The sequence below is a fragment of the Microcaecilia unicolor genome, chromosome 10 (genome assembly GCF_901765095.1).
Source record: "Microcaecilia unicolor chromosome 10, aMicUni1.1, whole genome shotgun sequence".
In the NCBI taxonomy this organism is placed as follows: domain Eukaryota; kingdom Metazoa; phylum Chordata; class Amphibia; order Gymnophiona; family Siphonopidae; genus Microcaecilia; species Microcaecilia unicolor.
This window is the reverse complement of record NC_044040.1, coordinates 221,009,280-221,034,472: the sequence shown is the minus strand read 5'-3', so window position 1 is coordinate 221,034,472 and position 25,193 is coordinate 221,009,280. Positions and strand designations below refer to the sequence as shown.

General features: G+C 44.1%; 1 protein-coding gene across 2 annotated transcripts in view; it reads left to right on the top strand.

Annotated features, from left to right (window-relative positions):
* The window catches only part of EPHB3 (EPH receptor B3), a 131,114-nt gene that overhangs the window by 79,224 nt on the left and 26,697 nt on the right, over positions 1-25,193 (top strand). For both annotated transcript variants that reach the window (XM_030216247.1, XM_030216245.1), the window contains exon 5: positions 339-674. In XM_030216247.1, the coding sequence (XP_030072107.1) occupies positions 339-674 (336 nt within the window). The remainder of the gene's footprint in view (positions 1-338; positions 675-25,193) is intronic.

The window sequence follows — 25,193 nt, the reverse complement described above, 5'->3', positions numbered from 1 at the left end:
AATATCTTGCTCTTTCAGTTATTTGTATCTTATCAGCACATCCTTCCTTCTGTCTTTTCCTGTTTCTTTTTTCTACAACTCTTTTTGGTAAGCACAGGGTGAGCTTTCCTTTTTAGTCCTGTAAGATTTTTTTCACCAGAACAAAGTTTCGTTAGTTTTCCCAGAGCCCACTTTTGCCTATTGTTCTTCTATGTCTTGGTTATTTCTGTTAATTTGAAGCTTTGTGGGGTGGATCCTCCTGTTCATTGCATGTTTACCCTTCCTTCCTTAGCATCCCCAGTGCTCTGTGGAATATTTTTGTTAGAGCAATGTAATAAGTTGATGTACTTCTGTTCTAGGTGTTCCCTCCTCTCCAAGGCTGCTCATTTCCAATGTAAATGAAACCTCTGTAGTTCTGCAGTGGAGTGAGCCCCGTGACATGGGGGGCCGAGAAGACCTGCTATATAATGCCATCTGTAAGAAGTGCCTGCTGGAAGATCGTCTGTGCACACGTTGTGATGACAATGTGGAGTTTTTCCCACGCCAGTTGGGCCTGATAGAGAGACGCATTTACATCACTAACCTGATGGCACATACACGGTATACCTTTGAGATTCAGGCTGTGAATGGTGTATCCAGTAAGAGTCTTTTACCCCCTCAGTTTGCGTCTGTTAACATCACCACAAACCAGGCAGGTGAGTGCACAAGACACACATCAATTACATATAGGCCAATAGTCTTCCTAAATATAAATTCTTCTCTATTAGGCATCTAAATTTAGACAGGAAAAATGTGGGTCAGGGCAGTTAAATGCTATTTGCTGTTTTCTAGCATTAAGTACCTAAACAGGAAAATAGGGAGGCACCTCAGCTTTAGGCATTTTTTAAATTTATAATTTTATAAAGTCCTATTCTCATCCGTACCAGGCCAGTGCAGACCATTGGGAATAGTTGTGTCCACCACCCAGTGGATGGAGACAGAGAAACAAAGTTGTTCCTTGTGAGTCACCCCTCAAGGATATCACGCAGTTCTGGAATGTTCATTATTTTCTCTGTCTCCAAGCGAATGGTTTCTGGTCTGCGCAATCCCTCTTTGGTGCTGTCTTTATAGCTCCTAATTCATCTGCTGTCAGGGGTTAGTTGAGCAAGTATAGCTCATTTTTATTTAGCCTGAGGGTTCTGCTGGAGCTGGGTGACCCTCGGTGGGGCCAAATCCCTTTACCCCCTACGTCTCATGGTGGAAGTTAGTGAATGTCTCAAGTGTCTTTTGTGAGATGATCATCTTTCTGTACAGCATTGATTTTTATTTTTTCCCTTTTGAGTATTCTCTTTTGAATTAGGTAAGCAAGAAATTCGTTTCACTTTCTGAATCAGACTCTGGTTTGTACAGGTGGCAGGAGTTCTTCCTGCCTGGTTTTCTTTACTCTGCTCCTTTTTGATCAGACCAAGCAGTTATCGCTCCATGGTGCGACCGCGCCTTGAGTATTGTGTTTAATTCTGGTCGCTGCATCTCAAGAAAGATATAGTGGAATTGGAAAAGGTGCAGCGAAGGGCAACGAAAATGATAGCGGGGATGGGATGACTTCCCTGTGAAGAAAGACTAAGGAGGCCAGGGCTTTTCAGCTTGGAGAAGAGACGGCTGAGGGGAGACATGATAGAGGTATATAAAATAATGAGTGGAGTGGAACAGGTGGATGTGAAGCGTTAGCCCACTCAAGGGCTATAGGTCCAGCAGTATCCAATTCTATATTTCTTGTAGGTGCACCAGCCAGTTTGGTGGTCCAACTTCACCAGTCCTCTCTTTTGATCACACTTCCTGCTGCAACAGCATCCAGTTAGATGGCATGTTTTCAGCATTTCCCACTGCTTCATTATCAGTCACATGCCAAGGTGTAGCAGCTGCCAGCATGTCACCTCTTGCACAGTGAGCTACATGACCTACAGATAATTAGTGGCTAGTTGTTTCTGTTGCAGAGCTGGTCTGTTTCCAGCTCCTATAGTTCCCTGCGATTAGCTTACCTACACTTGGGAACTATGGAATGTGACTGCGCTGGTCATCTGTGAGGTTTGGCTGTTCTATCCTGTGCATTGGCTGTGTTCACAGGGAGCCTACTCTACTGTGCTGGGCTCATCTATCCTAGCCACCTGTAAGCCTCAGCTCCTCCAACTCAGTGTGTCACCCTTTTATTGGGTGCTTCAGTAGGGTTCTTTAGGTGTTATCTGCATTTCTGAGTGACTGTTACAGAATAGCAGAGTTTCAGGGATAAGAAGAGGTTTTACCTGGTGGTTCATAAGCTCCATTATTGCTCAGTATTTAGCATTCTCAAGCAAGAGCCTTGTTGGACATAGAGATGTTACCTGCCAGTGGTATTCTTAGTAGTCAGTGTTATCCATTTCCTTCTCTTCTTTGGATTTTAGCGTTAAGCAGTCTTAACCTTCTGGTGCTGCTTCTAGGCAGCTGTGGTGGTTTTGGAAACTGAACATCTTTTAGGTCTGGGCTTTTCCTTGGCCATGTTAAGTGATCGGCCATATGACATAGGGGGAGTACTCAGCAGCTTAGTTTGATTTCAGCTTGTACTCCAGCCCCCTCTGGGAGTGTTTCTTTAATCTTCCCTATCTCTCCAGTTGTCCATGGTGATGATATTTACCAACTGCGATGTTTCTCTCTGTAGCATTGCTGCCTCATCAGCGTCCTGCAGCAGCTTTGTCAGCTTTTTCTTTGTTGTCATTATGCACCAGTAGGCTGCAGTGTATTACTACATCTTCAACATCTTTATTATGGACTGGGAGCGTTTCCTGGCTGTACTGTCCTTAGCTCCTTTAGGGCAAGGTGAGTTTTTCTTCAGGATCTCTGGGGCCTCTTCAGTTCCACATCTTCTTGTTTTTGTTGCAGTAGGGTACCCTAGACATGGAATTCATTTAGGGTTCTGTGTAGACCTAAAATTCTTTTGGCTCTAAGTTTTGTTTTGGGTTTTTTTGTGCCTCCTTTCAAATCTCTTCACAGCAGAATTTTTCTTCCAAGTTTTGGTCTTATTCTTCTAGTCCCATCCTTTTTGGGCACTGCTTTGCTACATCCCATTGGTTTGGACTAGTCTGGTATAGATGACAAGGAAGGAGAAATTATGTCTTACCTGATTATTTTTCTTTCCTTTAGTCCTACCAGACCAGTCCAGAAACCCACCTGAATTGACTTTCTGTCTCTTTTTGTTTGGGACCGTTTCAGAATTTCTTCAGTTCTCCATCTAAGACACCACCTCACTCACTCACTGGAAGTCCTGTAAATCAGTCAAGGTTCGATTTACCCTGGCTCTTTCACACCTCCTGACTCAGAGGCTGTGTTTCAGTGGAGGTTCAGTCTTCTCAGTCTCTTACTCCTCCTGATTCAGTGGAACTGCTGCATATCAGTTTAGGCCAATCTACTCAATCACATCCATCTCCTGACTTTGTGGAACTACTGCAGGTCAGTTAAGGTTCAGTCTTCTCAGTAGAAGTGCATTACAGTTGAGGTTCAGTCTGCTCTATCTCCCAACACCTCTGACTTTGTGGAGCTGCTGTATATTGGTTGATGTGTGGCTAGGCTTTCATTATATAACAGAATATTGAGTGGTTCCTGTTGATTGGCACTATAATCTTGAGCACCATTGCTTGGTGTTATGACTGGAAGAATGTGAGCCCTTGTGCCCCGACTGAGCATGGCTAGGATGGAGTGACACCCCACTCGGTCAGGCAGCCAGACAACCCCTAGCTTCACCTGGGGAGCGACCGCCGTTCCCTGGGAGTTGAGCCCCCAGGTTCTGGCAGCCACCAGGACTTCTGGAACTGGCGGGGTTACACGACCACTGACCAGACAGGCAGGCAAACAGACACAGTCCAAAAGCCAGGTAAATCTGTAGAGTAGAGTAGTCAAAAACAGTCCAAGGTCAAGGCAGGCAACAAAACAAGCCGAGGTCTGGAACACTGGAACTGAAGATAAGGAGCACCGGGGTGGACCTCAAACACAATTGAGGCCGAAGCAACGAAGGACTGGAGGCAGGGCTTTAAATAGTGTTGAAATCACTCTCAAACATGTGCAGCTGATTCAAGATGGCTGCCCCCATCAGCAGAGATGCCTACGTCCAAATATGGGCTTCCTTCCTGACCTCGTTACTCCAAGATGGCTTCCCAGGGCCTGATCTATCCAAGATGGCTGCAGCCATTGATCCAACCCAGATGATGGCTGCCAGAAATAGGAAACAGAAACAGACCCTCCTGCCTTCCTGAAGCTAACCAGCACTAAGATGGCCGGCTATCTTCGCCGGACCACGACTCGCTGGCGAATCGGCCGCGCAGGCCTGGCACCAGGTGAGGAACGTAACACTTGGCTATAATACTGAACATTCCAGAGCGGCGCGCTATCCTTGAGGGGTGAATCACAAGGAACTATTTTGTTTCTCTGTCTCCATCTACTGGCTGGCAGACACAGATATTCCCAGTGGTCTGGACTGGTCTGGTAGGACTAAAGGAAAGAAAATTATCAGGTAAGACACAATTTCTCCTGTACATGTATATGATGATTATCCTATATAATAATTTGCACCTCCAACGTTCTACATCTGGATGCCTGGGTTCGTAACACAATTCCCATTAGCCCGCCCTCGTGTCGGAATGTGATGACGTCAGAGGGCAGATCAGTGATAGGGAAGGTAAACCAGCACCAGCCAGCCACAGAACGTTGGAGGTGAGGATTCAATCGCTGGAGAATCGCCTCCCCCCCCCCCACCCTGTCCTCTGAGTTCCAGGCCCCACCTCTCCTCAGAGTTCCAGGCCCGCCCCCCCTCCCTCCCTCTCCTCCCCTCTGCCCCCCCCCCTCCTCCGAGTTCCAGACCCCCGCGCCTCCCCCCCCCCCCCTCTCTCTCTCTCTCTCTCTCTCTCTCTCTTCGAGTGGCAGCCTGACCTGCGTTGCCCACCCTCTTCTCCTAGTTTTCCGCCTACCCCTCGCCTTCCTGCGTGCCGGCCTGAATTTAAAAGTTTTTACCTCGGGGTCCGGTGGCAGCAGTGAAAGTCGAGCAGGCATGGTGCTTCAGCCTGCCTTCCCTTCTGTCTGAGCTCTGCCTCTGGTCCCGCCCTCATTTCCTGTTTCCGGAAGGGCAGGACCAGAGGCAGAGCTGAGACAGAAGGGAAGGCAGGCTGAAGCGCTGTGCCTGCTCGAGTTTCACTGCTGCCGCCGGACCCCGAGGTAAGAATTTTTAAATTCAGGCCGGCACGCAGGAAGGCGAGGGGCAGCAGAGGATTGGGAGAAGAGGGCGGGCAATGCAGGTCGGGCTGCCACTCGGAGGGGAGAGAGACAGAGGGAGGGAGGCGCGGGGGTCTGGAACTTGGAGAAGAGAGGGGGCCATGGCATACACACACATTCTTTTACTGTAGCCATTGCTGGGGGTACAGTCTGTGCGGAATCGTGGAATCTGTGCATATATTATAAAATGCCTTAATTTACATACATACTTCAATAATCAACATATGGATATTTATACCTGCTCTTGAGCAGGCATAATGTAGATACAATGTCTGTGGGAGTTATGCTGATATTTTATAAAGACAAATAAGCCTCTATATAAAACAGGCTGTAAAACACATTCCTTCTAGTCCACTTAATTAAGGTACCCTCCTAAAATTAAAGTTAGTAGTCTGTTTTCAGTCTAAGATCCAGACAACTAGGATTGGCTGACGATAGCTACCTGATGCAGGTGTTTAAATTTTGAAATTCAATGAATATTGGTTTAATGGAGATTAATTTTCAATGTGATTAAGTGGTTAAAAATTACTACCAACATGTATTGGCTATTTGAAAATTTACTTTCCTCAGTGCATTCAAAGTTAATTGTTTTCCAAAAAACATGCACCTTTATCCAGACTGAAAGGAGTCATTCCCAGGGAAAAGTGTCTGTGTTTATACTGTGTTTACAAATCTGTTAAAGGGAAAAAAAACATACAAGAGACTGTCATTACGTTGTACTCATTTCAAAGTGATAGTTTGCATATAAGCACAGATTTACCTTTCCTACATGTATGTTCAGTAACACCTTCTTTGCTATTGCTGGCTTTAAGGGCAAATTTGCAGGATAAACTAGCTGCATAACTGTACAGTTGGGTGGTTTTGTAGGCAGATTTAGTCAGACTTAGCCAACCAGCACCAGTTGTCAGTGTGAGTTAGCTAAGTTCCTGTGCGTAGACATAACTGGCTCAGCTGTAGCTGACTATCTTATAGCTGACTAGATATAAGCAAACATAGAGCCACATTCTAGAAAATGCACTTTAACGTAGCTGTATATAACATATATGGTAAGTGTATGAAAAAAAGGAGGGAGGCAAATTCGTCTTTTGAACGTACAGAAGCAACTGAACTTCAGGTGGTGACCAGCAAGAGACAAGATAGCTAGCAGCAGGCTATGTCCAAGATAGCATCTCAATATCATACAATATAACATTCCTTGTTGTCTCCACCAGACCAGTCCAGAACCTGCAGGTTGTGTCTGACCAGCAGATGGAGACAATGAGCAAACCATTGTGAACCCTACCTTATAAGGGCTCGCAGCAGAACATTAATCACAACAATGTTTTAACTTTAATTTACAGACAATCATTGGAACAAACACTCACATGTGACATCAGTACAACATTACAATTAAACTTTCTGCCTTTAAACTCTACCAGTGCTCAAAAAGCCAGATTAAATCACCTGCCTATAAAATGCAAATGATTTATTTAGAAAAACACACACACACACTCTTGACACTTATTACAAAAAGTGAATTAATAATCTGACATACTTAGAGGCCCTTTTACTAAGCTTTTGCAAGTGCCACACTAACAGAAAAGTTAATTTTTGCATGTCCTTCAGTTACCACCCTGACATGTAGTTTACCTTACGTTTAATGTGGATGCTCAACACATCCTTTTGAGAAACAGTAAGTGCAACAGAGCTAACTGCATAAGCCACATTGGGTGGTAAGGCAATCCATTTGGGATGCCAAATTTGTTGGAAGTTTGAAGATCTCCAGCGTGTTTTGTTGCTTTCACAAGATAGTGGTGAAACGTATCTCTTTGAAAATTCTGTACACAGTTATATGAACTTTGATATTACCTAAACATAGAATTTTGTCAGCTTGAGGGCAGATTATGACTGTAGATTATTAGACTGGTTTTTTGGAGCAGTACTTTTTTTTCTCATGTTAAGGTTTTTATGGAGTTGTTTTGTACTACTCTTTTTTTTTTTTTTTTTTTTTTTCCAGGTCTTTATTTGAAACCAATGATAGTTTAGCCCTGTTGTAGGGTTTGTTTAAAAAAAAAAAAAAGGTCTATGACTTTTTCCTAGGCTGTTAAGGTTTCAGCTTTTTCATTTATTTGATTCTAGTTTGGCATGATGTCCTTCCAGCTGATTACATAAGTACGTAAGTAATGCCACACTGGGAAAAGACCAAGGGTCCATCGAGCCCAGCATCCTATCCACGACAGCGGCCAATCCAGGCCAAGGGCACCTGGCAAGCTTCCCAAACGTACAAACATTCTATACATGTTATTCCTGGAATTGTGGATTCTTCCCAAGTCCATTTAGTAGCGGTTTATGGACTTGTCCTATAGGAAACCGTCTAACCCCTTTTTAAACTCTGCTAAGCTAACCGCCTTCACCACGTTCTCCGCAAACGAATTCCAGAGTTTAATTATGCATTTGGTGAAGAAAAACTTTTTCCGATTTGTTTTAAATTTACTACACTGTAGTTTCATCGCATGCTCCCTAGTCCTAGTATTTTTGGAAAGCGTGAACAGACGCTTCACATCCACCTGTTCCATTCCACTCATTATTTTATATACCTCTATCATGTCTCCCCTCAGCCGTCTCTTCTCCAAGCTGAAAAGCCCTAGTCTCCTTAGTCTTTCTTCATAGCGAAGTCGTCCCATCCCCGCTATCATTTTAGTAGCCCTTCGCTGCACCTTTTCCAGTTCCACTATATCTTTCTTGAGATGCGGCGACCAGAATTGAACACAGTACTCAAGGTGCGGTCGCACCATGGAGCGATATAATGGCATTGTAACATCCTCACACCTGTTTTCCATACCTTTCCTAATAATACCCAACATTCTATTCGCTTTTCGAGCCGCAGCAGCACACTGAGCAGAAGGTTTCAGTGTATTATCGACGACGACACCCAGATCCCCTTCTTGGTCCGTAACTCCTAACGTGAAACCTTGCATGATGTAGCTATAATTCGGGTTGTTTTTCCCACATGCATCACCTTGCACTTGCTCACGTTAAACGTCATCTGCTATCTAGCCGCCCAGTCTTGTAAGGTCCTTCTGTAATTTTTCACAATCCTGTCGCGAGTTAACGACTTTGAATAACTTTGTGTCATCAGCAAATTTAATTACCTTGCTAGTTACTCCCATCTCTAAATCATTTATAAATATATTAAAAAGCAGCGGTCCTAGCACAGACCCCTGAGGAACCCCACTAACTACCCTTCTCCATTGTGAATACTGCCCATTTAACTGCACTCTCTGTTTCCTATCCTTCAACCAGTTTTTAATCCACAATAGGACTTTTCCTCCTATCCCATGACCCTCCAATTTCCTCTGTAGCCTTTCATATGAGGTACCTTGTCAAACGCCTTTTGAAAATCCAGATACACAATATCAACCGGCTCCCCTTTGTCCACATGTTTGTTTACTCCTTCAAAGAACTGAAGTAAATTGGTTAGGCAAGATTTCTCTACACAAAAGCCATGCTGACTCGGTCTCAGTAATCCATGTCCTCGGATGTGCTCTGTAATTTTGTTTTTAATAATAGCCTCTACCATTTTCCCCGGCACCGACATCAGACTCACCGGTCTATAATTTCCCGGATCTCCCCTGGAACCTTTAAGCAAATTTAAATTATTTTGGGGATATTTCATTTTTGCTTTCCATTTTATAGTCATTGTGTGGAAAGTACCAGGAGTAACTGCAGAATGTAATGCACACTCTATTCCCAGTTCTTGCCCCCTAATACAGCATATAGTTAACTTGCAAATCAGCATGTGCTCGTTGTGTTGTCCATGCTAATTGTGCAATAACTGCTGTCAGTTCTACTGTTTTGGGGACAAGTGTATCCCCAGTTTCTTTACATTGTTCTCTTCCTACAATAAAGCACAGGCTGTTTTAAGGTGCTGCTTTTTATTTAAAGATAAACAATAGAGCTGAAGTATTTCCCTTTTCACTACTTGGGGTTTCCTTTGGTGGGATCCTTAGGCCTAGCCAAGAATTCTTACAGGCTTTTCTTTTACTGCTGTAATTGTGTATTGCCGATGTAAATAATTCCAAATAAATAAACATCTTATATATTGAGTCTCACCCAAACCTCTAACCGTTCTTCTACTGCATCCAGTTCAGCTTTTTTTATTCTCCCCTTTCACCACCGCTTGGGGCGTAATGTAGAATCTGCTTAAGCGAGAGGAATATGAATTTAGAGGGTTTAAGTGAGACTCAGCCCTTTAGAAGAATCATGGTGCTGTGCTTTGCTTTTATTCTGCCCCCTGTGTAAAAGAGTTTCTTGCTCACTGTAGTGGCTGTAGAAACAAAGGCTGTTTAAAACCCTGGCATGGATTTCAGCCATAGGGAAGCTCTGCTATATTTCCAACCTGTCAATGCCTCTTCAATAGGGAGGTTTTCCTAATCATCCCACACAGCTGCCTCTTTCCCTTTCAGACTCCCTGATTGGGGGAACGCCTCTCCCCTACATAAGAACGTAAGAGTAGCCATACTGGGTCAGACCAATGGTCCATCTAGCCCAGTATCCTGTGTCCAACAGTGGCCGATCCAGGTCACAAGTATCTGGAAGAAACCCAAATAGTTTCATTTAGTCACTGTGGAACCCCTTCTGCAATCGCCAACACCTTTGTCTGTCTCTGGATCTGAGGCTTGATCGCTTTAGGCACTCTTTCTCCTTCTCCAGGTCCCAGTTTCTTCCTGGGAAAACCTGCTTCATGCACCCAGCAAAACTGGCCTGTCTCAGGGGTAGAGACTTCTTGGCCCCGGGAAACTCCTCTTCCCTTCTCTCGGGTCCACTTCCTCCTTCTGGAAACCTGTTTGAAGCTCCTGGCTCAACTGGCCGTCTCTCAGGGGTGTGGAGGCTTCCTTTTTTTCCTGGACCTAGGGAATATCAGCCTTCCCTCCCTGTCTGTCTCTCTCTGTGTCTGAGAAAAAAAGTTCTTTAAACTCAACTTTCAGTAAGCAGAAAGCCAGCTAATTAGTGTAGCTGGTAACTTGCTGACAGCCTGCAATGGGTCTACTAATTAGAGAAGCTGGTAACCTGCTGAGTCACCAGTCTTTCCCACCCTTTCCCAGAAGCCTGGTGTTGCTGACCTCATTCACCATTGCATTATGGAACTTGTGGTCCATACTTCTTACATGGGAAAACTTTCCATTTTAGTTTCCCTGTTCGTAAACTAGGGACAAATGCACTATTATCCAAATCATCCCCTTTTCCATGACAAACATAAAACTGTTTAATGCTCTTTAGTAAAAGGGCCATTTATTTCGTTAAGAATTAGATTCCACAGTTCCCTATCCGTTTTCGCATCCTGTTCAAACTTCTTCTACTAACCTATAAATGTACTCACTCTGCTGCTCCCCAGTATCTCTCCATACTCGTCCTTCCCTACAACCCTTCCCGTGCACTCCGTTCCCTGGATAAATCCTTCTTATCTGTTCCCTTCTCCGCTACTGCCAACTCCAGACTTCGCTCCTTCTGTCTTGCTGCACCCTACGCCTAGAATAAACTTCCTGAGCCCCTACGTCTTGCCCCATCCTTGACCATCTTTAAATCTAGATTGAAAGCCCACCTCTTTACATTGCTTTTGACTTATAACCACTTGTAACCTCTCGCTTCTACCCTCCTCTCCTCTTTCCTCTACACATTAATTGATTTGCTTGCTTTATTTTTGTCTATTAGATTGTAAGCTCTTTGAGCAGGGACTGTCTTCTATGTTTGTGCAGCGCTGCGTACGCTTTGTAGCGCTATAGAAATGCTAAATAGTAGTAGTAGTTCAGGACTACGAATAGAAAAGGCTTTTTTTTTTCTGTCTAGACCCCCTTGACTATCTTTATAGATAAACAAAAAATACGGCTTACAACTGTATTATCTTACAACTTACAGACATCAACTTAAACCGTATTGCAAGTGTCACTGGCTGCCAGTGTAATGACTTCAAGACTGCTGGAACATAGTCCCAATTTTTCAATCCCTGCAGCAAACGAGGTGCTGTATTCTGGATTAATCGCAGCCTATCTTACTGTCTCTTGGACAGTCCAGTAAACAATGAGTTACAGTATTTAACCAGTTTATTCAGTTCTTAATATACTGCTCATTAGAGGACTGTCTGAGTGGTTACAATGTTACAAATACATAGTCATAAAGATTGAAAAGAACTACAATATTAACGAGTAGAGGGAAGTAGTAAAAGAACAGAACAATTTATAAGAGAGTTAAGAGAATTTAGAAAACTGAGAAAATTTCTCCAGCAGTGATGTTTCCTGTCTAAGGCGAGAAGCTTTGCATTGATCTTATGTACCAAACTCATCTTGAAATAGGAAGGTCTTTAGGGCCTGTTTAAAATTCCAGTGCGAGTGTTCTAATCTCAAAGATATAGGCAATGAATTCCAGAGGGTGAGGCCTGTTACACCGAAAACCTTTGTCCTCATAGTATCGAGGCAAGTGACATGAAGGGGTAACTAAACAGTTATGTTGTGAGGCCTCAATGATCTAGTGGGGGCACAAGGGGTCAATCGAGATGAGTGGTGAGCCAGAGTGATGTGTCTTATGAACTGATACCAAAGTTGTTTTTTGTTTAATGTTGTTCTGTGGTTAACAGGTAACCAGTGTTCTTGTTGGCATAAGGGAGTCACATGAACAAATCTGCAGGAATTAGTCAAAAACATGGCTGTAAAACTGTTTATAAATGTCAAGTGTTGGACATTGCAGTAGTCGAGTTTGCTAATGACAAAGCAATGAACTAAAATTCAGAGTGCTCCCTGGGTAAATAGATATCTGAGTAAGTTTGTTTAAACAAAAAAAAAAAAGTATAGTATGTTGGATATCTATGTTCTAAATTCCCAATAACGGAAAGTCTTCTTTCACCTAATGTATATGTTCTGACTCCATCTAATTTCTAATTGTTTTTTTGCTGATGATTGAATGATCTGGATGTGAATAAGACTGTAAAGAAAGTTTCTTCCAGAATCAAGGGCATCTTTTACAAGAACTGAGGCTTTTTCTCCTTTAAAAAATAAAAATTAGAATATATAAATTAGATTGTCGGAACATATACATTAGGTGAAACAAGATTTTCCATTATTGGATTTCGACCATAGACATCCAACATACTAAACCCTTTTTTTTTTTTGAGTGGAAAATTATCCCCAATTAAGTGTTTTTATGTGTGGATATCTATGGTCAAAAATTTAAATGCTGATCTAGACGCCCACCCAAGACTTTTTTGGTTGATCTGAAGGAGACTTTGGCTCCTGTGATCATAATCAGAGTTGCGAGTTCAGGAATGTTTTACGGGTAAATAGAACACCTTGCATCTTATTTAGGGTTAGGTTTAATTTATGTGAAGCTAACCAATTTGTGATTGGGTCTAGTTTATTCAGGGCTCATTTTCAATACATGAAAAATGTCCAAAAAGCGGCACAACTCACATTTTAAAGATGTTTTTCTATGCAGTTCATCTGCAGTGCATCCAGATCACAAGGGAGCATGTTGGTGGCAGGATTTGGGCATTCCCAGAACTTAGAAGTTTTTCTGCCATAATGAAAGCAATAACGTCCAGGGCTAAAGGTTTTAAACATTTTGGTTTAGACCTTTTTCATTCGCGACTCACAAAAGGGTGCCCTAAACAGTGCATTGTATCTAGCAAAAGAGGTGTCGGTACTCAAATGCTAGGCCACCCTTCAGGGGTGGGGTGATCACTGAAGGACCCACCCCACAATAGCCAGAGCCCCTGCAACCAGTCACAGAATCAAGAATTGGTGTTACAGAGCCTGAGCTTTTTCATTAAAACTTGCAATCCATGGGCCAATTTTAGCAGACGATGAAAAAGGTGCCGGTACTCAGTACCCCCAAGTACCCCCTCAAAAAAAGCACTGGCCCTAAATGACCAGATAACTACTGGAGGGATGGCATGACCCTCTTACTCCCCTAATGGTCACGACCCCCTCTCACACCCCAAAGATGTGAAAGAAACAGTACATACCAGACAGTTTCAGATGTTATGACCAATCTTGTTACAGTAGCAGGCAGGTCCCTGGAGTAGCCTAGTGATCGGTGCAGTGCACTGTGTAGAAGGAGACCCAGGCCCATATCCCACTGTAATGGCTACACTTGTGGTGGAAAGAGTGAGCCTTCCAAAACCCACTAGAAACCTACTGTACCCCCATATAGGTGACATCTGCAGCCATAAGGGCTATTGTGGTGGTGTACAAGTTTCAAGTTTATTCACTACTACTACTTAACATTTCAAGGGCTAAACAATCCTTCCAATTTCCAAGCTTCTCACGTTCACCATGAGTAAGACGCCAAGAAGAGGCATTACTCGTGGTGAACGTGAGAAGCTTGGAAATTGGAAGGATTGTTTAGCCCTTGAAACAGCCCGGTTGTGGCAAAACAGGGTTCTCCTGTTGGGCTTATGATCACTGGACACTGAGAAATAGAACACAGACTGGTGACATTAAGATTACTCAAGCTAAGTATTATATGAAAGTGTATTTCACCGCATATATGGCGTAGCAATTAGCCTCTACCTTATTGTATTGTTAAAGGTGTGTGTACAAGTATTTCATGAATAAGAAGAGTGGAGTTTTTTTTGTGAAGACTAATGATTGACGAGGAGTTCTCTAAACTTTGAAAGGTGTTCCTTTAAAGAGATTTCTGAAGACCTTTTTTCTCTCCACATTTTTTCATGAATATGCGTGAATTAACACCTGTAATACAGGGTTTCATCCAGTAGAATTTTTGAGTAATTCAAATCACCCATTATTGTGTTGCCCAGTTTGTTAGCCTCCCTAATTTCCTTTAACATTTCTGCATCTGTCTGTTCATCCTGGCTAGGTAAACGGTAGTGCACTCCTATCACTATCCTTTTCCCCTTTACACCTGGAATTTCAATCCATAGGGATTCCAAGATGTGATTTGTTTCTTGCAGAATTTTCAATCTGTTTGATTCAAGGCTCTCGTTAATATACAATGCTACCCCTCCATCCACCCTATAACTACAATGTAATGTATACCCCGTTATGACAGTGTTCCACTGGTTATCCTCCTTCCACCAGGTCTCATTTTTCATTTAGTGCAATATATTCTAACTCTCCCATCTTATTTCTTAGGCTTCTGGCATTTGCATATAATCATTTCAAACCTTGTTTGTTGTTCCTATTTACATCATGCTCAGTACTTGACAGTATTAATTTGCAATCTTTTGTCCGATTTATATTTTTATTTAAGGACACCTGGTCTGTTACGGTCTCTTTTGCAACCTCACTATCGGGATATCCCATCTTCCCTGTTTTGGTGATATCTTCGAAAGATACCTTATCCCGAACCATGCGCTTTTGAGCAACTGTCGGCCTTCCTCCAGTTTCTAGTTTAAAAGCTGCTCTATCTCCTTTTTAAATGCTGATGCCAGCAGCCTGGTAACACCCTGGTTAAGGTGGAGCCCATCCTTTTAGAATAGGCTCCCCCTTCCCCAGAATGTTGCCCAGTTCCTAAGAAATCTAAAACCCTCCTCCCTGCACCATCGTCTCATCCAAGCATTGAGACTCCAGAGCTGTGCCTGTCTCTTGGGCCCTGCTCATGGAACAGGTAGCACTTCAGAAAATGCTACCCTAGAGGTTCTGGATTTGAGCTTTCTATCTAAGAGCCTAAATTTGGCTTCCAGAACCTCTCTCCCACATTTTCCTATGTCATTGGTACCCACATGTATCAAGACACCCGGCTCCCTCCCGGCACTATCTAAAATCTTATCTAGGTGACGCGTGAGATACGCCACCTTCGCACCAGGCAGGCAAGTCACCAGGCAATCCTCACGTCCACCAGCCACCCAGCTAGCTATATGCCTAATGATCGAATCACCAACTATAACAGCTGTCCTAACCCTTCCATCCTGGGCAACACTTGGAGACATATCCTCAGTATGAGAGGAAAGTACATCACCTGGTAGGCAGGTCCTGGCTACAGGAGTACTTCCTACTTCATCAGGGTGATGCTCTCCTTCTAGGAGACCTCCATCCTCCAAGGCAGCACAGGGGCTACCAGACTGGAGGTGGGACTTCTTTACAACAGAGAGTTTAAAAAAGGGGTTAGACGGTTTCCTAAAGGACAAGTCCATAAACCACTACTAAATGGACTTGGGAAAAATCCTCAATTCCAGGAATAACATGTATAGAATGTTTGTACGTTTGGGAAGCTTGCCAGGTGTCCTTGGCCTGGATTGGCCGCTGTCGTGGACAGGATGCTGGGCTCGATGGACCTTTGGTCTTTTCCCAGTGTGGCATTACTTGTGTACTTATCCCTGTAGGTCTCCTCTATGTACCTTACTGTCTCCTCAGCTCCACCAAGTCTGCTACTCTAGCCTCAAGAGAACGGACATGTTCTCTGAGAGCTAGGAGCTCTCTGCATCGGGCACACACATATGACATCTCACCAAATGGGAGATAATCATAGATGTGACACTCAATGCAAAAGACTGGATAGCACCCCTCTTGCTGCTGGACTGCTGACTCCATCTTAGTATTTTTGAGTTTTTAATAATTTAAAACTTGCTAAAGTATGTTATTTATTTATTTATTGCTCTTGTATCCCACATTGTCCCACCTCTTTGCAGGCTCAATGTGGCTTACAAAAAAACCTGTCATGGCATCACCATTGCAGGGTACAGAGATATATTTGGAGATATAAAGGTATCGGTAATAACAAGGCTAACAGTCAATCTGTTCAGTTAGTTATAGAAAGAAAATGATCAAAGTAAGAAGGAGTGTTGATGTGTTGTAGCTGTTAAGAATTTTCGTGATAGGCTTTAGTGAAGAGAGAGGTTTTCAACGATTTACGAAAGTATGTTATTTCGTTAATTGTTTTCAAGTGGTTTGGGAGAGCATTCCACATCTGCGTGCTTTTGTAGGAGAAGCTAGATGCATGTGTTAGTTTGTATTTTAATCCTTTGCAGCTGGGGAAATGTAGATTAAGGAAAGTACAAGAAGATCTTTTGGCATTTCTAGGTGGGAGGTCCACTAGGTCGAGTATGTAAGACGGAGCTTCTCCGTGAATAATTTTATGAACAATCGTGCAGATTTTGAAGGTGATCCGTTTTTTAAGTGGAAGCCAGTGCAATTTCTCTCTTAGGGGCTTTGCGCTTTCATATTTTGTCCTTCCAAATATGAGTCTGGCTGCGGTATTAAGGATATTAGCCTAATATAAAAATGTCTTTTAGTTTATATAGTATATTGTGTGATTTATTTAGTGTTTCCTTCTTAGATAAGTACAGAAGTACAATTGCCATACTGGGAAAGACCAAAGGTCCATCAAGCCCAGCATCCTGTTTCCAACAGTGGCCAATCCAGGTCACAAATACCTGGCAAGATCCCAAAAAAGTACAAAACATTTTATACTGCTTATCCCAGAAATAGTGGATTTTCCCCAAGTTCATTTAATAATGGTGTATAGCCTTTTCCTGTAATGAAATGTATTTAAAACTTTGTAAGAGCACTCTTTGGTTGTTACCCTAATTACAATAACTGACTATAAATGAAGAGTTGTCCTAGGGGTGGGTGGAAAGACTAAACTAGACCCTGCAGTGCCTGCTATAAGCTATCTGTTAATGGCTGTGGTACAAAGTTCAAGTTTTAAAACTAAGGGGGAAAGACTATGGAGATTAGTTGATAAAATTTGCTTTTTTGTATTTTTATTCTGCCTATCACTAACCTACAATTCTTCCTTTAAACCCCAATCTTTAAGTTCCTAAAGCACAAAGCAAAACCTACCGTTCACTATACCTAATAAATACCTCCCTTCTACTCTCTACTTCTTCCCTTAACTAATCTCTGTACAACAATAATTGTACCTGACATCCAAGAATAATTGTGTTAACAAAAATATGTGAGCCTGCAAATAGGTGGGAAAAAGGTGGGATACAAATGCAATAAATAATAATAATAATAATAATAAATAGTGTTCACTTACCAGAGAAATGTCCTCTTCTCTCAGAGGTGTTTGATAGACTGAGAAAATCAACTGGTTTATGAGCAAGTAGACGAAATGTAAGAATTCTAGTGGGGTCTGCATGAGAGATGATGTGGATTTCAAGGTTGGAACAGTGTAATTGGGCAAGGCCCCCACCTCTTCGTAATTTCATAGAGGAATGGAAGGAAGAGGGAGGGGGCCTGAAGTAAATGTGCTATCTCGGTTTCTTGAATCCAAGTCTCAATAAGGCATAAAATATCTAAGTTGTGGGATTTGGATCGGTCCTTAAGTAGATAGGCGTCAATATTGAGCTGGCGGTGGGCAGCACAGTTAAACCCCACTTCTGACACTAAACCTGGAAATTCAATGCCAATCTTGGCATTGAATTTACAATTTCATTTTTTACCATCAGAACTTAACTGGTTAAGCCAATATTCAGCGCTAACCGGTTATGTTCCTAATATTTAAAGATAGGGCTGTTATTTATGGGGTCCTCTTTAACGACTAAACCTAGTGTTGAATATCGGCGCTAACCATGAATATTCAGTGGAGGTAACCATTTATCTCAGCTGAATATTCGTGGTTACCCAGTTAAATGCTATTTAAGCAGTCGACGGCCGTTGCTGACTGGTTAATTAGTGCTGAATATCGAGGGGATACTGTTTATTTTATGGGCCAAGCATTTAATATACCTAATCCAATAGGAGAGCTGAAAGTTAGAGGAGAGGTAGAGCTGTAATGGAATCGAATAACGCATTCTTACCTGTACCTGAGTTGGTTGGGGAAGCTGAGGAGGGTGGTGTCCTCAGTGAGATGAAATGTCTTTTTAGTTTATATAGTATATTGTGTGATTTATTTAGTGTTTCCTTCTTAGATAAGTACAGAAGTACAATTGCCATACTGGGAAAGACCAAAGGTCCATCAAGCCCAGCGTCCTGTTTCCAACAGTGGCCAATCCAGATCACAAATACCTGGCAAGATCCCAAAAAAGTACTCTTGCTCCTTCTGCTGCTATCCGCAGGAGACATCAATCCCAATCCAGGTCCCCCACACCTGTCCTCGTCCTATCCATGCAAACAATTCCGGGATGTCTCCAATCTCATCTCTATTCCCCTCCTCCCCCCCCTCTTCCCTCCCCTTCTCGTGTGCCCTGTGGAATGCCCGCTCGGTTTGCAACAAACTTTCCTTCACCCATGATCTCTTCATCTCCCGTTCCCTCCAACTGCTCGCCCTAACTGAATCCTGGCTCACCCCCGACGACTCTACCTCAATCGCGGCCCTGGGCCATGGAGGTTATCTTTTCTCCCACACTCCCCACCCAGTTGGCCATGGAGGAGGAGTCGGGTTTCTACTTTCACCCTCCTGTAGTTTTCAACCCCTCCTCCTACCGCAGTCTCACTGCTTCTCATCCTTTGAAGTTCACTCCATCCGTCTATTCTACCTGCTGCCACTCAGAGTTGCAGTCATTTACCGCCCCCCCCCCCCCCACCCCGATAAGTCCCTCCCTTCCTTCCTTACCGACTTTGATGCCTGGCTCTCTGTTTTTCTTGAACCCTCATCTCCATCCCTCATTCTTGGAGACTTTAACATACAGGCTGATGACCTATCCAACTCCTACGCTTCTCAGTTCCTCACTCTGACATTCTCCTTCAACCTCCAGCTGAGCTCCACCACCTCTACTCACCAAACTGGCCATTGTCTTGAGCTCGTCCTCTCCTCTACCTGCTCACCCTCCAATTTCTGCGCCTCTGCTCATCCTCTCTCAGATCATCACCTGATCACCTTCACACTTCATCACCCTCCCCCTCAGTCCTGCCCAACACTAACCACTACTTTCAGGAATCTTCAGGCTGTCGACTCTCCCACTTTATCCTCGTGTATCTCTAATCTCCTCCCTTCCATCATGTCCTCCGAGTCTGTCGACAAAGCTGTCTCTGCTTACAGTGCCACTCTCTCCACTTCTCTGGACACACTTGCACCATCCATCTCCCGTCCCACAAGGCATACTAATCCCCAGCCCTGGCTGACCCCTTGCATCTGATACCTTCGCTCCTGCGCCCGATCTGCCGAACGCCTCTGGAGGAAATCTCGCACCCATACTGACTTTATTCATTACAAATTCATGCTATCCTCCTTCCAGTCCTCCCTATTCCTTGCCAAACAGGACTATTACACCCAATTGACTAATTCTCTCGGCTCCAACCCTCATCGTCTCTTCGCCACCCTTAACTCCCTCCTCAAAGTGCCCTCTGCTCCCACCCCCCCTCACTCTCTCCTCAATCACTAGCTGACTACTTCCGTGACAAGGTGCAGAAGATCAACCTCAAATTCACTACCAAGCCACCTCCTCCTCTTCACCCTTTAACCCACTCCCTCAACCAACCAACCCAGGCCTCCTTCTCCTCTTGTCCTGATATCACCGAGGAGGAAACCGCCCACCTTCTTTCCTCCTCGAAATGCACCACCTGTTCCTCTGATCCCATCCCCACCAACTTACTAAACACCATCTCTCCTACTGTTACCCCCCCCCCCCATCTGTCATATCCTCAACCTCTCTCTCTCCACTGTAACTGTCCCTGACACCTTCAAGCATGCTGTAGTCACACCACTTCTCAAAAAACCATCACTAGACGCTACCTGTCCTTCCAACTACTGCCCCATTTCCCTCCTACCCTTCCTCTCCAAGATACTTGAACGTGCCATTCACAGCCGCTGCCTTGATTTTCTCTCCTCTCATGCCATCCTCAATCCGCTTCAATCTGGTTTTCGCCCTCTACACTCGACAGAAACGGCACTCACCAAAGTCTGTAATGACCTGTTCCTTGCCAAATCCAAAGGTCACTACTCCATCCTCATCCTCCTCGACCTATCCGCCGCTTTTGACACTGTCAATCATAATTTACTTCTTGCAGCACTATCCTCATTTGGGTTCCAGGGCTCTGTCCTCTCCTGGTTCTCCTCTTATCTCTCCCACTGTACCTTCAGAGTACATTCTCATGGATCTTCCTCCACCCCCATCCCGCTCTCTGTTGGAGTTCCTCAGGGATCTGTCCTTGGACCCCTTCTTTTTTCAATCTACACCTCTTCTCTGGGCTCGCTGATCTCATCTCATGGTTTCCAATACCATCTTTATGCTGACGACACCCAGCTTTACCTCTCCACACCAGAAATCACTGCGGAAACCCAGGCCAAAAGTATCAGCCTGCTTATCCGACATTGCTGCCTGGATGTCCAACCACCACCTGAAACTGAACATGACCAAGACCGAGCTCATTGTCTTTCCACCCAAACCCACTTCTCCTCTCCCTCCATTCTCTTTCAGTCAACAACATCCTCATCCTCCCCGTCTCATCTGCCCGCAACCTCGGAGTCATCTTCGACTCCTCCCTCTCCTCCTCTGCCATATCTAGCAGACAGCCAAGACCTGTCGCTTCTTTCTCTATAACATCAGCAAAATTCGCCCCTTCCTCTCCGAGCACACCACCCGAACTCTCATCACCTCTCGCCTTGACTACTGCAACCTACTCCTCACTGGCCTCCCACTTAACCATCTATCCCCCCTTCAATCCGTTCAGAACTCTGCTGCCCGTCTTATCGTCCGCCTAGACCGATATGCTCATATCACCCCTCTCCTCAAGTCACTTCACTGGCTTCCGATCAGGTACCGCATACAGTTCAAGCTTCTCCTACTAACCTACAAATGCACTCAATCTGCAGCCCCTCATTACCTCTCTGCCCTCATCTCCCCTTAATCTCCTACCCGTAACCTCCGCTCACAGGACAAATCCCTCCTCTCAGTACCCTTCTCCACCACCGCCAACTCCAGACTCCGCCCTTTCTGCCTCGCCTCACTCTATGCTTGGAATAAACTCCCTGAGCCCATATGCCAAGCCCCCTCCCTGCCCATCTTCAAATCCTTGCTCAAAGCCCACCTCTTCAATGTCACTTTTGGCACCTAACCATTGTACCTCTATCCAGGAAATCTAGACTGCCCCCAATTTGTTTGACTGCACTTTTTTGTCCTTTAGATTGTAAGCTCCTTTGAGCAGGGACTGTCCTTCTTTGTTAGATTGTACAGCGCTGCGTAACCCTGGTAGCACTTTAGAAATGTTAAATAGTAGTAGTAGTAGTACTAAATGTAGCAAAGAGAATCCATTGGAGCGGTAAGAATTGGAAGACGAGCAACCCAGCAAAGAAACTGAAAGTGGAGGAGAGGCAATCGGTAAAAATAAGAAGATGATAGTATGTTGTCATGTGCGCACGAAGGAACGCAACTTGTTCCTTACGTACGTTCTTCAGCATTCGCTCCAATAGTGATGGACTTCTTAAAGAGAAGAGCCACATGGCCTCCTGGAAGAGAAGGACAGTAAAATCAGTTCTGGAATCTAGCAACAGGAAGCAGAGAGGAGATTAGCACAGTAGGTAAAGCTCAGGGCAAATGATCACCAAGGCAGGGGTTAATTAACAAGTCTTCTGTAGCCAAGTAAGGATGACGGTTATATGGAAAAAAGTAGTCCACATAGCATTAGAAATTTGACATTACATCAAAGATCATCACTAAAATACACACTTCAGGGATAATGGTAGTGTTGCTCCTCCTAATATTAAATCTGGTAGAGGATCAGTCTCTTCAAGTTTATGGACCCAAGGGACCTCTGTTTTAGCTGCATTAAGGGTTGTGTTTATTTATTTTGAGCTGAGAACACTCAATCCTTGGTAATCATCCTTAGGGATCCTTTGTATATATCCCACTCCTGTTTGAATTCCATCACCATCTTAGGGGGGCCTTCCAGGCATTCATTTTGCTATTCTGTGAAAAGATATTTGCTGACATTGCTCCCGAGTCTTCATCTTATTTTCGATTAGAAAAGTTTTGTTGTTTAATTTCCAGATTCTTATAGGGACCCTTTTAGTAAAGTGTAGCGTGTTCTAAGTGCCACATGACCCATAGGTATGAAATAGCATGCTCGGCACTTGGCATTCATAAGAAATGACAGTAGATAAGACCACTGTAGCCTATCCATACCAACGACTAAGCACCGGAATCTCTTCCCCTCGCGTTGTGCTCCATAAGTTTCAAAGCCATTTCTGCATGGTAATGGCTGCTTATGCTGCACAGACTCTTATCAGGAAACTTCTGTAAGAATGGACTCAGACACTTAGAAGGTACCTATGTGGCGCCTTCTTTCCTTTATAAATACTAGTGTAACAAGTAAATTCATAGCTATAATTTAAGGCAGTAAATACCTGCTCTTAAATTGCCAAAGTGCAGGTAAAAATTATGGTTCTGTATAATTTACACACATAAATATCTGTGCTCTGTCCAGACCCTGCCCTTGTACCATGTATTCACCAACCTACCTGGAGTTAGACGGTTTCCTAAAGGACAAGTCCATAAACCACTACTAAATGGACTTGGGAAAAATCCAAAATCCCAGGAATAACATGTATAGAATGTTTGGCCTGGATTGGCCGCTGTCGTGGACAGGATGCTGGGCTCGATAGGCCCTTGGTCTTTTCCCAGTGTGGCATTACTTATGTACTTATGTACAAACTCTGTCTTTTCTAGAATAGCTCATAGCTGGGACATTGGCAGGTACCACACAAGTGTCAGTGTTATGCCAGTGTTGTGGTTCGTTTCACGTGCAGGTACCAGTGTTGTGGGCTGTTTTCACACGCACTGAATTATCCCCTTTGTGTCTTAAAGTGTGTACATAATGTGATTTTTGGGCATGTTTATTTGGGGGAAGAGCTGGCCAGAGCTTGGATTTACATATGTAACCCACACACCTGCTTGGGCAAGGTCGGTTGCCCAGGCTTTCAACTGTCTCATTGGCAGAGCACAAAAAGATACGACCCCTTCATGATGGAACTAGGAAGTGCTATGAATAGTTTCCACAGAGGTGGGGGAGAAGATCTACTGCTGCAAAGGCGAGATGTTAGCAAAATAAACTGATCTGTTAAGGGATGGGAAGAGGTTGGCCATTACTAGATGTGGATGGTCACTCAGCTAAATTTTATTAAGGGTCATGGAGTAGAATAAAAGAAGGGCAGGATTAAAGAACAGAAATTGAGATTCACAAGTGTTCAATAGTTTTTTGCTGTATAACAACACTGCTCAAGATCACACTTTGCAATTTCCACCCCTCTAGCATTAACCTCATTGATGTTCACACACAAGTTCTGTAACCCCTGAAGGTGGTCTTTTTCATTCAGCATTTCTTGGGAATACTTTGAGTTACCCCTGCAACAAATGTGTGCTAGGGTACCCCAAAGTGTGTGAGCTTTCAGGATTAACAGGTATGACCTCGTGTGTTGCTTGGTCCATCTGCTGGTTAGTGCTACTGCAGCTAAGTGATTCCTTCAGGCCTCTGATTCCTGGCATAGTTCCTCTCACTGGAAACTTTCCCTAACTTAAAAACTCAAAGGGAGAAAATCCCCTACTTATAGTCAATTTCTTCTTATATTCTGTGTTTATGGTCTCTACTGCACACCTGAACCTTGGCTGTACCACTTTCTAACTAGAAAATAAAATAAGCTGGTGCTCCTCTGTATGTGTACTGCACACACAGTATTTTAACTTTCAGGATTTCTTTCTCAATTAACTACTCTCAGCTTTTCAGTCTGTTCTCTCCCACTCTCCTTTGCTTACTGGCAGTCTCTCTCGCTCTCACTCAGCTGGCATATACACACTGTGGCTCTCTACCAGTGCTCTGACTCTGCTAATCCTCTGATAGATTTTCTCATTGTGCCTGTATTCCCCCAGCTATTGCCTCCTTCCTGTGGTATAGCCTTTCATGCAAACCAGACCATTTTTGTACATAGCTGAAGCTCTGTTCTCTTTGAGCACCTCTGCTGCAGGTTCTCCTTCTACTTGGCTTCAGCAGCATGCAAACCCTGCTCACCTTGCATTTGGACAGTCCTTCTGCAGCTCTCTAATGAATTCTCCTTCTTTCCTGCTTCAGCTCAGGCTTCCCCTTTCTAGGTTGGAAGCACAACAGACTTTTTCTCCCTTTCTCTGCTTCTCTGGAGAAAAGATGGGTGAGGGGTTGTCTTATCTCCATGTTAACTCTGCTCTTCCAATCAATGGGTTGTCTCTTTGATCTTCAGGCACTTGCTTTCTATGTTCTGCTATTGAGACACTGGCCACCGCATGCTCATAGGTGCCCTGTATGAAAGGCTTGGAGAGGCTAAGCTTCCCAGCCCCATCCATTTTATTCCTGTCCCTCCCACTTGCCGCCATCTCTGCTGGACCTGCAGCCTTCCCAGGTCTGTGGTGCTAAAAAAACAAAAACAGATGCTTGCTCTGGCACTCCCCATTACCTCTGATGTAGACTTCCTGTTTTGGAGGGGCAGGACTGGCAGAGCCACTGCAGACCCAGAAATGCAGGGGGTTTGATGGAGGTGGCAGTGAGCAGGTGGGCAGGAGGGATGGGGGAAGCAAAAAATGGTAGATGGGGGGGGGGGGGCAGAAAGACAAGGGGGCAATGTTGGATGATAGGGGGGGCAGAAGAGACAGGGGATGCTTGATGGCAGGAGGGATAGAGAGGGAAGAGTTAGTGAAAGATGAGCATAAGAGGAAGGTGAATGGGAGGGTCTGGGTGAGGGAAAGAGATGGAAAGCTGTAGGTAAATCCAGTAAAAAAACATAGGGAGAGATTTAATGGGAATGCATGAAATCTGATGGACAAAGAGGCAGAAAATGGAAGAACGTGGAAAGGAAAATATGAATGTTGGAGACCCGATGTAGTATATGTCTTGGTTGTCCTTTTCTCCTCTCAGCCACCTCTGTTCTTCTGTTGTTGTGTCCTTGTGTGGAGGTTTTGTTTCCATCTCGTCCAACCCCCCCCCCCCCCCCCACACCTTAGCCTCCCCAAGTATCTGAGTCACTGACTGCCTGTGCACGTGCTTGTCACTTCATTTTCTTTATCTTTTCGTTTTTGGTCTTCACTTCCCCTCTTGACTGTCAGCTCC